Raw genomic sequence first — 15,636 nt, 5'->3', positions numbered from 1 at the left:
AAATCTTCAGTTACTGTATGGCAAAACAGATACTGCGAGCACTGAAATGACACCATCAGCTTGAAGGTGGTTTCATGTAAAACATGGTGAAGTTTTGCCATTTAAAAAGTAGTGGGATTTGAGTCATCTTCATTTCAATTATGTGCTTGTCAATGTTTTGCATGTGATCAGTTTCCCTTTCTTCCTCCTGTACTGTTGGTCATTTTCCCTGTTACATTGGTGGGACTTCCACATAGCAACAGGGAAGGGCAGAGAAACTAATGTGGTTATGAAAGTTTTTAATCTGAAAGCATCTTGTACTTGCACCCCCCTTGGAAGAGGCAGCAGAACTGTAGACTTGACTGTCTTTCATATTGATTAAAATTAGCTTAGTTTTCAAATTGTGATTCTAACTACATTTTATCAATATTTTAATGTATTTAAAACACTCATTAATAGTATTTCATAACAGAATATTATGTTAAAGTCTAATGAGAGTCTGGAATGTCTAGTAGAAGGTACACTTCCAGCATCGGGAATATCTAGGTTCAGATAAATAGTTCACTTAAAATGTAATCGAATAATAATGTTCTGTAACTGTTCATCTGGCTTTATTGTTCCAGATGACAGTCAGAGTTCAAAAAACATAACTAGTTTCTCAGTATTTCCGACAGGATCTCATGACCTTATGTCAACAGAGTTGTTCTTAGTAGTTGAAGGTGATAATTAGGAAAAGAGTTCTTATTCAGCCACTACAGGAAACAAGTTAAGAACCCATGGTTACCAGAAAGCAGTAGAAGGAAATAAAGTCTGACTCCCTGTTTTTGTGAACATTGCCAATTCTTGAGCATTAAAGAGAAATCTATTAAGCTAAATTGAATATAGCTTGATTGCCTGCAGTCCAGCTGCATAATATATGTAGCTTCCTTTTGCAAATCAGTTCATGCTTCCTGTCTACCTCTTGCATTAATTGCCTCAGTCCTCTCTGCAGCAAGTTTACACTTTAATGTTGGCCAGTCTTACTTAAATATGATGGGGTAATGAAGTCTGGAGGAGCACTACTTTAACAGGACCCTGGCTAGGGTGTAAAGGCTTTAGTCTCAGTCTATACCTTTCTGGAAAGAATCTCAGACAAGAAAATATTTGTATCAGAAGAGAAAAAAATTTATATCAGTTTTGGACCTTAAGTATCAAAATAAACCAATGCCAGACACATGTAATTAAGCAGCTAGACACAGGCCCTTGTGAGCTAATTTCTTGTTCCTTTGATTTGTTTTTCCCAACTCAGGCACCAATCACTATTTGTTTATAATTTACTTTGAAGTAGTTTATTTTTTAATTCTTTTTCATTAGCCCACTGCTGTAATATTGAAAATGCAGATGATTAAATAGGAGACTAATACTACACTATTTAGTTTGAAAGCTGAAAGCCAATTCATCTATGAATAGGGTATGTGAATCCTTTGACAGTAATCTCATTAGCATTTAGGGAAATACTGTTGCAGCTACTGCTTATATAAAGGTATATACGTGTATATACAGTTTTAAAAGATTTGGCTTTAAGCTCTCCTCTGTTCTGATTTGTGTTCAAACTGATTAAAGGAGATTCATTTAATTGCCTTTTAAAAGGTACTTACAATAGTATTTTTAGTAGGATTTTCCTTTATTACTCCTGCCCTTTTCAATCCACTTAATTAAAGATGAGTTTTCAAAACAAGCAGGATACAACAAATATTTATCTGTGTTCACAAAGTAAAGACTGGGTTATCTTTGTTTACCTTACATGTTTTGGGTTTTCACTGCCTGTAGTTTGTCAAATGAGGCTTGCTTAGTCATTCCTGTTATAAATGTAGTTATGGGGGTTTGGCATGAATCTGTCATGTAAACCAGTTTGACATCACTTATTTTCAAAATTTATTATTATTTTGCCTCGTAAATACATTTGTTTTTGTTTTCTTCAGACTTAGATGATGCATCTGGCTGTCATTTGGTTGTGTTTGTTCTCTTTCACCTTTTCAGGTCAGCCATTCCTGAATCCCGATGGCACTCCAGTTGTGTACAATCCTCCTATGCCTCAGCAACCTGTTAGGACCCAAGTGCCTGGACCTCCACAACAGCCACCTCTTCCTGCACCACCTCAGCAACAGCCAGCAGCAAATCACATCCTCTCACAGGTGCACATGTCAAATACATGATACTTATATTGATGACTGATACTGTCACATTGCTGTCTGATGACAAGGGATCAATAGATTTGTTCCGTTGAAGTGTATATTGAGAAGTAAGAGCTATGCAGATATGGGTAACTGGACTTTTTCCCCCTAGGCCTCAGAACTATCCATTCTGCTAGTAATGGGGTAGAGGCAGTCTTTTCTTAAAAACGTAGAAGATATTTCAGCATGAAAGTGTACTGGTATCAAGAACATACCATACCTAGGTTGCTGTGGGAAAGAGGCTATGCCTTTATCAGTAATCAGACTGTGTGCTTATCCTGACATTAACAGTAATGTAGTCAGCAATCTGGGAAGCAAGTTAATCCAACTGAAAACTTTGTTATTGTCTTAAGATTATTTTTCAGCCAGGTGAATTTCTGGGCTGTACTGCACAAGCAGTAGTCATGGCACAAAAGAGGTAGCTTGGGACTGATGGAATGGGAACACTTCTTTAGTAGTGGTTTGGTTCACTCTGCTCACAAAACTGCATGCTGAAATACGGGATATATTTTATTCTCATTTTATACAAGAGGAATTGAGCAGAATCAGCCAGATTAAAGGTGACCACAGCCCTTGAAGAAGAAAAGCAAAGAGTGCATATGGGGAGGGAAAGGAGGTTTCAACTTCTTTTCACAGCTGCTATTTCAGGCACCAAGCTATAGTGTCCAGTGGTATTTTCAAATTGTTCTCAAATGTTCATCGTTCTTAAACTATGAAAGTTATTTCTAGAGCTTCATCTAAACCTTTATTCATTTAACCCTGACTTAATCTTCTGTGTATGCCACAGCAGAGATATTCTGTTTTGAAAAAGGCTCATTTGTGCTCCTTCTCCCTGTCTAGTTTGTGGGATATGTGGTATTTGCAGTTTTCTTCACAACTACTTCCGTGGTTCTTGCAAATGATTAAATAGGAGACTAGTACTACACTGTTCTTCTCCATGGATACTGGAGTTGAACCTGCCTGAAATATTAGAAATTATAATTAGCAGTCATACCTCTCTGATGTTCAAATGACCGCAGTCTAGAGCAAATAGTATTGTTGAATAAGTGAAAGTAATATGTTATAATCTGTGGTTAGTAATAAATTCATTCTCCATTTAGATGCTTTGAAACAACTTGTATTTAAGAATGCATGTGTAGTTTTATAAATAAATTAAAAAAACCTCTAAAAGTAACAGTAAACGTTTTATAGAAGCAACTTGCTGGCTTATGATTAATATAATGTACAAAAAGCAAATTTATTTCTGCTGTGAGACTGGGATATTGAAAATTACTTCAGTCTTAATTCTGTGCAGTCTTGAGCTTAAAGAAAGAAAGATTTATCCATTCCCTGTCTCATAATGGAGCATAGTTGCTTTTTTCTATTACAAAAGACTTCAACTTTGTTTTCCCTTCTCTTACTCTGATGTTAACCATGTTTATAAACCTGTTCTTTCTTCAGCCTATGCGGCCTCTGCAGCCTTCTTCCCAGCCTGTTCAGTACTCAGCAGTCTCTTATCCACCCCCGCTCCTGCCAGTCTGCTCTACACAGCAATATTCTGTGGTATTACATCTTCTGATCATCTCCTCCTTGCATGGGTTAATCTTAAGTGGATGCTGACCTTTGCTTGGTTGTTTGTAATGGTGTGTGACACGAGTGTAATGACTGGCTACCTTTTCAATCACAGTGAAATGGTACTAAGAAGGGGAAAATAGTTCCTGAGGTTTTTAATGTGTTTACTTCAAGTTCAGCAGAAAATCATACCAATAGGGCTGTATCTATATATCTCTGTATTTAGATATATATTATTTTCCTTGGCAAAGGAACAGCTTTCAAATACTATTGTTTTGTTAGCCAGTCAGTACCTTTTTATGTCTCTGGTTAACTTCTTTCCATCCTTTCCTGTTGCTTCTTTGTCTACTCTTTCTTCTGCTGAACATTAATACATTTTGAGGGGTCGGCTCTTCTGGGGGTTTTTTTGAGGTTACCTTTTTCTATCCTCTTTGCCAGAACTTTCAACCCTCCTACCTCACTAGCATCCCTTGTTTCATAAACAGAAGCTGGAAATTAAATATCTTAGTCTTTTGTGTTTAAAACCCAAAACAGAAAAAAAAAAAACCTATATATAAAAAAAATTGAAACTGAAACCTAGTAAATGAGAAGAGTCATCCAAGGCAGAATCTCAACTAGAGTCCAGGTCAAAAGTTGAGGCTTTCCCAACTCTCCAGGCTGTTCTCATGCTCTAATGAATACATTTGTGTGGCAAGGTTTTGGTAGCACAGGGGATGGCGCAAGGAAAGAGCAGGAGATGCCCCTGTGTCAGACAGAGCCAATTTCAAGCAGCTCCAAAACCCTTCACTGCCCAGAGCTGAGTCAGCTATTGACACCAGTGGCATCTGTGTGATAATGTATTTCTGAAAAGGTGAAAAATGCTGTGCAGCAGGTGTGAGAGGAAAAAAGAATGAGAAACAGCTCTGCAGACACCAAGGTCAGAAGGAGGAAAGGGAGGAAGTGCTCCAGGCACCAGAGCAGAGATTCCCCTGCAGCCTGTGAGGTAGGCTGTCCCCTGCAGCCCATGGAGTTCCACTGTGGAGCAGATCTCCACATGCAGCCCAAAGCAGGGGCATGCCCAAAGGAGGCTGTGACCCCATGGGAAGCCCACACTGGAGCAGGCTCTTGGAAGGACCTGTGGCCCTATGGAGAGAGGAGCCTGCACTGGAGCAGGTTTGCTGCAGGACTTGTGACCCCATGGGGGATCCACCCTGGAGCAGTTCATAAAGAACTGTAGGCTGTGGGAAGGACTCATGTTGGGGAGGTCCATGGAAGGCTTATCTCCTGTGGGAGGGGAAGACTCTGAGAAGGGAAGGAGCAGCAGAGGTGAAGTGTTACGAACTAATCACAATCACCATCCCCCTGTGACACTCGGAGGAGGAGGTAGAAGAGTTGGGAGTGAAAATGAGCCTGGGAAGAAGCAGGGAGACTGGGGGAAGCTGGTTTTATTTTACATTTCTCACTATCCTGCTCTCTTACCAGTTTGCAATAAATTAAATTAATCTTCCTCAAGTCAGGTCTGTTTGCCTGTGATGGTAATTGGTGAGCAATCTCCCTGTCCTTTTCTTGGCTTGTGAGCTTTTCATCTTACTTTCCTCCTCTGTACTGCTAATGATGGGGGTGTGAAGAGGGACTTGGTGGGCACCTAGGGGACAGCCAAGGTTAACCCACCACAGTGTTATCCAGTAGATATTTTAGTATGCATTCAGAGTTTCTATTTTGTTGTTACTTACAACATTAATCAGAAATGTCTTCTAATGCTAGATATTTCTCTGAATTCAATAGCCCGCATATAATTAAAACTATACTGTAACTGTTATCTGTACTTCAGGTTCACAATTCTAAAAGGAACTTCATGTTGTGGAGGGTGTGTTTTTTTTATTAGCAATGTTATTTCTCATATTAGAGTTTGAGTATCTGTGGACTGCAGTCAGTATAACTCTTACTGTCTTAGCAATGAAATGGGAATGTTTAATTAGCCAGTGTGACCTTCCTGTGTGAGTTTAGCATATGACTGAATTGCTGTTAGTAGCAGCTAATTCAGGTGTATCTGCTGTGATTCACAGTCATTAACAGGTTAAAGCAGAGAATGAAACTCTTTCCGGGATCATTATAATTTTGGAGCATTTCACATTCAGGAGATGGGTTCAGATACTAAGTGTCCTGGCAGTTTCAAAAATTTATTCCTGCTAATGGTAACTTAAGTATTATAGTTAAAGGACTGATGGTCTTGGTTCATTATCTAAACACAACTGTAGCTGGTGCCAGGGAAGTTTGCCGTACCCATTTATTGGCAATACCCTATTTTAGTGGTTAATTATGCTCGTACTGTGCATATCACTGTAGCACAAACTGACCAGATCAGAATTTACTATTGTTTGTAGTGTAACAGAAATAAATGTGTATTATTTGGGTTTATCCTGTGGAGATTTTAGAGCAGATGGTAACTCACAATTAAATATCAGTATCTCCTCTATAAACTAGGTATTATAAAAAGCAGAATGTAAAATCCAGTGTAGAAAAAGCATTATAGTTGCATTAATAAGCATCATTAAAGAATGAAATGCAAAAGGCAAAGTTAGATTGTTGATCTAATGAAAATGGGTCTTTTTAAGCCGTAAAGATATTCTAAATAAACTTTCAGGTGCAAATTCATATTTCCAGTTGTAATTAAGAATAGCCTGCAACTATAAAATTTCACCATAAAATGTGAATGTAGCTAACCATTAAAAGAGCTTACACTTACTCTTGATTAACTCCTCTCTTCTTCAGGATGATCTAAGAGAGGATCAAGTGTTCTTTGGTGTTTCTCCATGTTTGGAGAGTCCACTTTTGAAGTATGAACCAAATCTTGTTTAGTACAGCATTACAATACTAGTGATCACTTCCTGTTACCAGGATGTTGATAATTTGATGCTGAATTGCTTGTAAAGAAAATGAGCTTGGGGCTAAAGTAATAGATGGTTCAAATTTCACAGGACTCCTGCAGTGCTTGGGGCAGTCATTATCATAGTTTCAGATGTTAATAAAATATAGATAGTAGGTAACCACCAGAACACATTTCTCAGAGCAATTACTTGATTTCAGGCTATAAAAAAAATTAATCCTTGCATGCAGCATAATACCAAGTTAGAGGAACGTACCTTGTTACTCAGGATTAGAGCCTCATTAACTTACACTCCTGAAAAGAAAAATGAATGTACATCTATGAATGTAATTCCTCTTTTCTTTTTACCTATTACAGCAAGACAACCTAGGATCACAATTCAGCCATATGAGTCTTGCCCGCCAGCCACCCACAGATCCAGCTGAACCTCATACTGCTATGTTCCAGTCCACTGTAGTCCTCCAGCCCCCACAGCAGTCTGGTTATATCATTGCAGCTGCTCCACCACCCTCTGGCCAGCCAGTTTCTGCTCCAGGCTACTCAACATCTAGCCACCCTGCCAACCAGCAAGTACTCCCACAGCAGGGATATATGCAGCAACCTGTGCCACAGGTACAGTGGCCCTATTTCCATCCTCCCAAAAGCTGTGTTTAAAAATGGATCATGCTCTTTTATTAATGAGCTTTTCATATGGTGTGGGGCTCCCTGTTACATTGCAGCTGTATGCATTTATTCTGGGGTTGAGGGGTTTTTTTCTAGCTTATGTGCTTGAGGAGCAACAATCACTGAGGTTTTCCTGTTTTACGTCTGACTGGTAAAACTATGTTATAAAACTGCATAAAACTATGTTCTGCATAGTTTTCTAGATGTGTCTATGGAAATTGGGAATTGTCACTTCTACAGTGAAAGCAGAAGTCAACTGTTAAAGAGGAAATTTATCTAGTATTTCTAATTGCTAAACTGTGCAACATTAGTCACACCTTTTAGTAAGTCTTGTGTCTTTTATCATGTGATTGGTTTTGTGTTTAGATGCCTGCCTTCTATAAGCTTGCAGGCAGTTAATCTGTTTATCTGTTGTTTCGTTTTAGATGCCAGCTTGTTATTGTACCCCCAATCAGTATCCACACTCCAGTCAACAATACCGACCTGTTTCTGTCCATTACAACACGCAGCAAAACCAACCATTGGCGCAGCCAGGACAGCAGACAGGTTTGTTGAACTCTTTCAGCATTTCATTGGAACGTGTCATGTGTGTTTTCTCCTGGTTTTGCTTGTTAAACTTATTTTGCTGTAAAATTTTAGATAAAGCAGAAGTTCAGATATGGGATATAAAATGTAACCAACCTAAGGTGGAAAAACCTGAGTTGGTTGTTCACGAAACTTGAGATATAAGCCATGACTGTGAGTGGCTAGTGCTGTAACTTCAGTTATAGGGTCATTTTTTTTAAGTTTAGAACTGAGTAATTCAAAAACTTGTAACCTAGTAATTAACTTTTTAGTAACTTGCACAGTTGGATGAATTAGTACCTTTAAATGATGTAACATTGTAGATATGTAGCTTAACAGAAAGATGTAAACAAAAGATACTAATTTTAGATGTTGTGGCATGAAAAGAGCACTGTGCAGAAGATACTAGTGACAACAGTTTTAATTTGTCTTTCCTGCCCTATGATTAAAGGTATCTGGGTATTGAATAGAATATATTATGAGACTTAGGTGGTTAGAACTAGTTTTCTGCTCCTCCTATTTTTACTGAAGATTTTACAGTTGTTTCTGAGTTACCTTTCTAGGGATTTTACCAAGCTGTATTTTTGTCATCTTTCTTTCCTATTGTCCTTTCCTTACAAACTGTAACTGTAGCTACCATCATTCTGATAATCTGTACTTAAAATTATCATTGTGACCTCCCCAGTAAGAGAAGTTCCTGAAACAGATTTACTTCTGACTCACAGTCAAAACTTTCAGCAGTAACTGGTGATGCTTGAAGGCAGAGATCCTTAAAAATATGGCTTTTATAACATGTCTTAGTTGAGTATGTTAGACTTGGTGTCCTTTCAAGTTTCCTTCAGAAAGAAGAATTTTTTAATTTCTTGCCCTGCTCCTGTGTTGCTCTGCAGAAACAGGATGAAAGATCAGCTTTTACCAAGTTTAACTGGATTTCTTTATAGCTGTTCTATTGAGTAGCCTGTGAGAGGGATGGCTCCCTCTTCTGCAGTTCTAGGAAGTGCTCCAATAGCAGTGATGCTTGAAGTTGCTAATTATGGTCCAGTTCACAAATGTACAAGGGATTATTTCACTGCAGAATCATCAAAATGTGATGCCCACTTGTGGTAGGGTTGTCAGATCACTTTAAAATACTGTTAGTACCTGCTTACTGCAAAATATATCACTGCTTCTCGCTCTACAGAAGTGAAAGTACGTTAACCGTTTTTTGAAGGAAAACAAATTACTCTTTTTTTTGTAATTTGTTCTGTCCACTGGTGTTAAAGATTATCCAGCTGTATTATACTGCCTGCTTTCCTCCCTCTGAATTTTTAATACCTAGACTACCTAGTAGCAGAAAGTCTGAGGCTCAGCTGGGGTTACTTCCCCATTTACACCCTAGCAAATAGCACACATACTATTTACATCAGAGAGAACCTCCAGTGTACATATGGAGCTAACGAAACCAATGTGAAGGTGAAAGCATGGGGTGTGGGGCATCAGCACCAAGATGCAAAGCGAGGAATCAGTTGCTGTTAATTTCTTTCTTGTATGTTTTTTGCTCTTTACATTTTAACTGAATTTCACTGCCTGTAATGTGGACAGGATGAAAAGCATCAAGAGTGAAAATCTCCCTCTGTATCCTAGAAGAAATAAAGTAAGAAAGCTGTGCAGACTCTACTGTTTTGACATCAAAGGATTACATTTTAGTAGTGAAGGGATGGTCCAGCCAATAATTCCATTCAATCTTGTTTGATTATTTAGTATTTACTAGCATTAGTGGTAGAGAGAAGTATTTTATGAGCAACTGCTATCTCCAAATTGCTGTCTAGCCATTGCTGGCTCTCAGTTACTGCTTTATAGACAAATTTGAATGGGCATTCTTGCAGTGGAAGGTTCCACGTCATGTTTTCTGATCTGTGAACTGTACATGAGATAGTGTATTTTGAAATTCTCTTTTGTATATTTATTTTAAATAGTAAATATTTATATTAGGTTGACACAAAGCTACATCCAAAATGGTTGATGCTTATTGGCAACATCTGTTTTAGAGAGAAAAGACGGTTCCTTGGCTAATACAGCAAGGTGTATGGTCAAAAATAAGAATTAACAAATCATGCATTACATAAAAGCCATGGGTTTATTCATCTTACACACTGGTCACTAACTATGAAACAACTCTCCGAACACCAATTAAGCTAAAAGATAACCACTTCTGAGAGCGTGGCAACTGAAGCCACTTTGGGGTTTAATATTATGGACTGGCCTGACTTTATTTATGAGCTGTTGGATTCGGGGCCGTAACACTGTCTGAGAGGTTTACATTTCTCACAGTGAACCGGTCTCTTTTTCAGCTGCTTCCTGGCTTCCTTTTTAAAGGGGTTTCAGGTGAAATATCTGGGCAGGGGGAGGGTTAACTTTTAATAAGAATGCTTTGGTTGCCCAAAAGATACTGGGAGAAGAAAACTCTCCTTCAGAAAAAGGCATTTCTGGTTGCCGTGATAATGAAGGTCCAGTTACCATGAGTCCTAACTACAGCCTCATTAAAAATCTTGTCTGAACTACAATTACTGTAAGAACATCAGCTGATGTACAGCTGGCTTCTGCTTCACAACAGCCAGTGATAAAACTATTACAGTTGTAATAACAGCTGTAGTTGCACTAGTTGTAGTCAAGCTACACTCACAGCTTGTCAACCAAGTGATTGTACTTGCATTTCTGTTCTCAAATAAAGGCTGTTTCTCACTCTTAATGTGTTCTTCAGAAAATGCATTTCTATATTCAGTAAGTGAACTTCTGTGAACAGTGATTTCTCTTTAATTGTGTAAATATTAAGAAACACACTTCTTTTATCTCCTGTTTCAGCTTTTTCTGTGTAATGAGACAATCTGCTATGGCAGGTGTGGGTTTTCTGCTGAGTGCTGCAGTTCTGTCAGGCCGCTCTCTAGGCAGAGGTGAAATTGTGAAGCTAAAAATGGAGCATTCTTTGGAACGCTGTGGGGAACCTTCTTGGCAGGCAGTTTATATTGTTCCAGTTCTCTCTGCTTGCAAAATTGATCATGTCTGTCTCTGGAAGTGCCAGAAACAGCTGAAAAATATTCACAGCTACATTGCAATTTCTGGGAAATGAGGGGTTTAGGCTGCAACGGTATTGATCGGATGTCATCTACTGCAGCTTCACATTCTGCTGCATTTTAGGGGCCATAGATCAGTTTGTAGCAAAGCTTTTTATTACAGATGACGTGGATTTTTGTGCGTAGTTCAAACTGAAGAGTTCTTAGAAATTCTAATTAGTATTCCCAGTTGAAGCATGCACTGTTCTTTTTAGTACTCTGAAAATATTTATAGTGTGGTGTGTGTTTCTAATGAATATCTCTCTTGGTTTTAACAAATTGAACCTTCTTCCCTTTCATATTCGGAAACAATATTTGATTATATTAACAGTCTTTTAAGTCTTCATTGTTGCTATTTCTATAAAGACAGCCAGCTGAGACTGTTAATTCACAATGTTCATTGTACCCTGTATGTATGCCATCAATGAATGCTGCTGGGGTTTGTTTACAAAAATGTGTTTTGTGTTAACTGATTTTCAAAATAGAACACACCATATCTTAAACACAGTTTTAAAAAAAGAAAAAATCCAAGTGAGTTTTTGCAGTTAGATTTGCTGTATTATAGATCCGCACCCAGGTAGGGAGCACGGGGAATGTCAAGGTCAGTAGAATGTGAATGTGTCCAATTCAAAAACAGACTCTTAGTGCTGTCAGTGCATCTTGACAGGCCCAGTTCTGTTATTCTGGAGCAGTAACTGGCTTTGTCTCAGAAACACTGGTAGTTATGGGTTTTGGCTGATGTGGTAAGTAGTGCATACCTGTATAACAGAATGTGACAGAAGGAATTTTACTTGTGTTCTGCATGTGTTTGATCATGGTAGCAATTGTCTACTATATGCTTGGGGCGGGGGGGGGGCACTCAGAATGGCTTAGGTTGGAAGGGAACATAAAGATCATTCAGTTCCAACCCTCTGCCATGGGCGGGGACACCTTCCACTAGACCAGGTTGCTCAAAGCCCCATCCAGCATGCTTGGTTTGAGGGGTTGTTTTTTTTTTTGTTCGGTTTTTGGGGGAGTTTGGGGGATTTTAACTTTTTTTAGGCCATTTTTGAAGGATAGCAGTTTAAACAGTAATAAATAGTTGTAGAGGCACTGTAGAAGAATAAACATGAAAATCTTTTTTTCCCCAAGATAACTCTGAATATAAAATGGCTTTCACAAACATGCCTTTTACATGGAAGATTTTTCTAAATTGCCAGTTGTTTTCAGCATTACGGATTTCAGTAGGAAGTGCCTTTCCACAAAATATTTGCACACATGCCTTACACAAATTGTGTTGAAGTGCAATTCTATTTTGAATCATAGTCAAGATGCTCTTACCCATAGGGCACCTGATGTACTGGGAGAATTTAGCATTACTAGAATTTCAAAACTATAAAGTTCCTAGAATGGCCTTGTTCATCCTAATCCTTGTTCATCCTAATAGACAATTTGTTGGTTTTGGTATTACCTAGCATGCTTTTCTCAAATGCATTCAACTTTCACGTATGAAATCTAGGTGTTAATGCATGTAACTCACGTAGAATGTAAATACACATTGCAAGCATGTGAAGGCAGCATTGCAGATAGTATGTACAATGTTTCATACAGGATCCAAATGAGTAAATCCGTTAATGTTGGCTTCTTTTTATATGCATGATAAGCCAGATTTAAAAAGCCATTGGAAAAAGCTACACATAGCTTTTCACATAAGCAACTGTGTATAAAATACGATCATTATTTCATAGTAAGATTTAAATGTATAATTTCAGGTTACCAGATCCTGCCCAACCAGCAGCAAAACTACCAGGGTTTAGTTGGAGTTCAGCAGTCTCAGAATCAAAATCTAGTCAGTGGCCAACACAACAGCGTTGGGAATCAAATTCAAGGTGTGATTGTTCCATATCCTTCAGTGCCATCTTACCAGGTGGGTCATTTAACTTTCTAATCACTCTTCTGTGTGTTTGAGTAATTCTTTTTTTTTTTTTTCAAGTGCTTTGCTTTGTCAGTGGTAGAAAGCTGCAAGTAGGTGTCAGAGCTGACAGAACCAAACAAACAGAACACGCCACAACTGAAGTGAGAAGAAAATCTCTTGCGAGTGTGCAAGTTCTAGTCCTGTTAAGAACCAAGTGCTGTGTTAATTGCGATTCGGAGGATGGCGAAGAATGATTTCCATCCCCACCACCCTGCTTTCTGTTGTACCGAAGATCTCTTTTGTTGGTTGATGGTGTCCCTCAGAATCAACACTTAGTTTCTGGGGAAAGAAGATAACATTATTTGTCTTTAATAAAGCACTATCATTTCAACTACTGTAATCGCTAGTCTGGATTTAGAGAGCTCCAGCAGATGTTTCAGTTTCTGGCTTTGGTTTGGTTTTTCGTTTGTTTAATTCTTATATAAACTAGGTGGTGGACAGGAGGCAGCAAAAAGCACTGTCTGCAGAAGAAAATGTTAATGTGTTCTCAATTGTAGGTTTCGGTGCCTCAAGGTTCCCAAGCAGTGCCCCAGCAGACATATCAACAGCCTGTTATAATTCCCAGTCAGTCAAGTCAAGGATTGCCCACAACAGGAATGCCAGTTTACTATAGTGTCATTCCATCAGGTCAACAGAATAATTTAAGGTGAGTTTAACTTGGCTATTTGATTTCTCAGAAAATAGGCTTAATTGCCTGCTAATAACTAACAGTTATTACACTATAGTATTCCCTGTATTAAAAGGCATTGTAAAGGCAGACTTATGGACACTCTATTACCTATTTAGTTTTGCTCTTATGCAATTAACTAAAATAACCAGTACTGCCTTAATTGGGACATGCATGTTAGTCAGGAAAAGTTGTTTCCTGTGGAGGATTGACTGGCTGGATGCTGAGTGCCCACCAAAGCCACTCTATCACTGCCCTCTTCAGCTGGACGGGGGAGAGAAGATAAAACAAAAGGCTGTGGTTTGAGATATGGACAGGGAGAGACCGCTCACCAGTTATTGCCATGGGCAAACCAGACTCGACTTGGAGAAATTAATTTATTATGAAATCAAATCAGAGCAAGATACTGAGAAAGAAAACCTAACCTTAAAACACCTCCCCCGCACCCCTCCCTTCTTCCAGGACTTAATGTACTTCCTCTGTTGCTAGCGAGGACTGCTGGCATAAAGCTGGCTATGAAACAAGTGTAGGAACTTTTTCGTGTGCTCAGCTTCTGTTTGATAAGTAACTGCTGGGGTTTTGTTTTGTCCCTTTTTTTTACCTGTCTTGGTGTCCTGGTCTACATGTACAGATCTCCCTGTGTATGCAGCTGTGTCCCCCGCACAATCCGAGTACCTGTGAGGGAACAGATGGGCAGGAATTCATTATAGCTAATGCTTACTACAAATTTTTATTTTTTTTAATTATGTGCATTGTTTAAAAATAACTTTCCTGCAGCTTTTAAACAAGCAGCAACAGTATGAAGCTTGCTTCATCTTTCTGTGAGTGCAGAGACATAAATAGTATTTGTGTTATCAATGCATGGCTTCATCCACTGAAACCTGAATTCTTTTGTGTCTGAAGGTTTTTATTCTTTTCTTCTGTAGTTATACTTGACGTTCAATGAAGTCATAGGTAGGCATAATCCCAGACTTTTTTTGAAGTAAGTTCTGGTACTTGATCATCTTTTGCATCATTTAAATGCCCCTCTATTTTGAACAGGGAAACATTTGTTAGGAATTAAGAGCAGACTAGCAACTAATGACAGCATCTTGCTTTTATCATAATGGTTATGTTGCAGTACTTTGGCAAGGAAGGCAGAGTACTGTTCTGCAGGAACTGGGTAGTCTCTCACCTTCAGGTCACTACTGAAAGCTGTAATCAGTAGACAGAGGAGCAGCTGTGTGAGAGCACATATCCCATGCAGATACAAACCTTGGTTAAGTTTTCACTGAGTTTTGCCTGCTTTAGTGGATGTGAGTCTTTAATATTATGTAACTGAACTGTGGCACAAAGGATGGAACAAACTTCTTGTGACAGTGTAGGTTAAAATGTTAAATCCAACAGGAATACACCTAACTCTTTTCCACAATTTGAAGTAATATTTTTTTTCCTCATTCCCTCTAAATGTTTACTTTATCTACAGTACAAAATTCTATAGGCACCATGCTGATTATGGTCCACCAACCTCATAATCTGGCTCTGGCAGTTATGATCAGTTAGTGGTATGATAGAACTTGCCCATATCTATTACTTACCTGGTGAATTCCTGTGAACGCCCTAAAAAATACCTGGCATATACAAACTTTGAAAATTATCCTTTTCCTACATATTACAAATGAAAGGTGGTCTCTCCCATGCCTTGTTTGGAAAAGCCACAGAAAGGCAATCATCTCTTTAAGCAGCGTTACTTTATACTGAAGCAGAAGTGTGCTCCTTTGGTGTCCTGAACAAGCTGTCTCAGCTGTATGGGACCAGGCTCCAGCTCCATCCAGAATCCTCATAGCAGGTTCTGTGGTGATCATTTAACTTGAGACCTAATTCTGGCTAACTGGGCAAGACAACAAATTGTTGTTTTATTATTGTTCTGCATGTCTTTATACCCATATAGCAATACTGATACAAAAATGGTGTATCAAAATAGGTGAATTAGTAGATCCTCTCAATGTGTGCTGGCATAGGCTTTTTGCCAAGGAAGAGATGTGAAAATTCAGGTTTCTGAAGAATGAGTGGATTTGGCGGTAGGTGGGAATATTACTGATTATAAAATT

The 15,636-nt window shown here is 38.6% G+C and overlaps 1 protein-coding gene across 8 annotated transcripts in view; it reads left to right on the top strand.

The window, feature by feature from the left end:
• Positions 1–15,636, top strand: part of R3HDM1 (R3H domain containing 1) — a 54,111-nt gene that overhangs the window by 28,932 nt on the left and 9,543 nt on the right. For 6 of the 8 annotated variants that reach the window (XM_065671305.1, XM_065671304.1, XM_065671307.1 and 3 more), the window contains 6 exons: positions 1,999–2,153; positions 3,633–3,734; positions 6,967–7,221; positions 7,698–7,818; positions 12,677–12,831; positions 13,377–13,525. In XM_065671305.1, the coding sequence (XP_065527377.1) occupies positions 1,999–2,153; positions 3,633–3,734; positions 6,967–7,221; positions 7,698–7,818; positions 12,677–12,831; positions 13,377–13,525 (937 nt within the window). The remainder of the gene's footprint in view (positions 1–1,998; positions 2,154–3,632; positions 3,735–6,966; positions 7,222–7,697; positions 7,819–12,676; positions 12,832–13,376; positions 13,526–15,636) is intronic. The other 2 variants (XM_065671308.1, XM_065671306.1) reach the window with 1 other exon arrangement.

This window comes from Lathamus discolor, chromosome 3, assembly GCF_037157495.1.
Source record: "Lathamus discolor isolate bLatDis1 chromosome 3, bLatDis1.hap1, whole genome shotgun sequence".
NCBI lineage: Eukaryota > Metazoa > Chordata > Aves > Psittaciformes > Psittacidae > Lathamus > Lathamus discolor.
The sequence above is the reverse complement of the archived record's forward strand: the minus strand, read 5'-3'. Positions and strand labels throughout refer to the sequence as shown.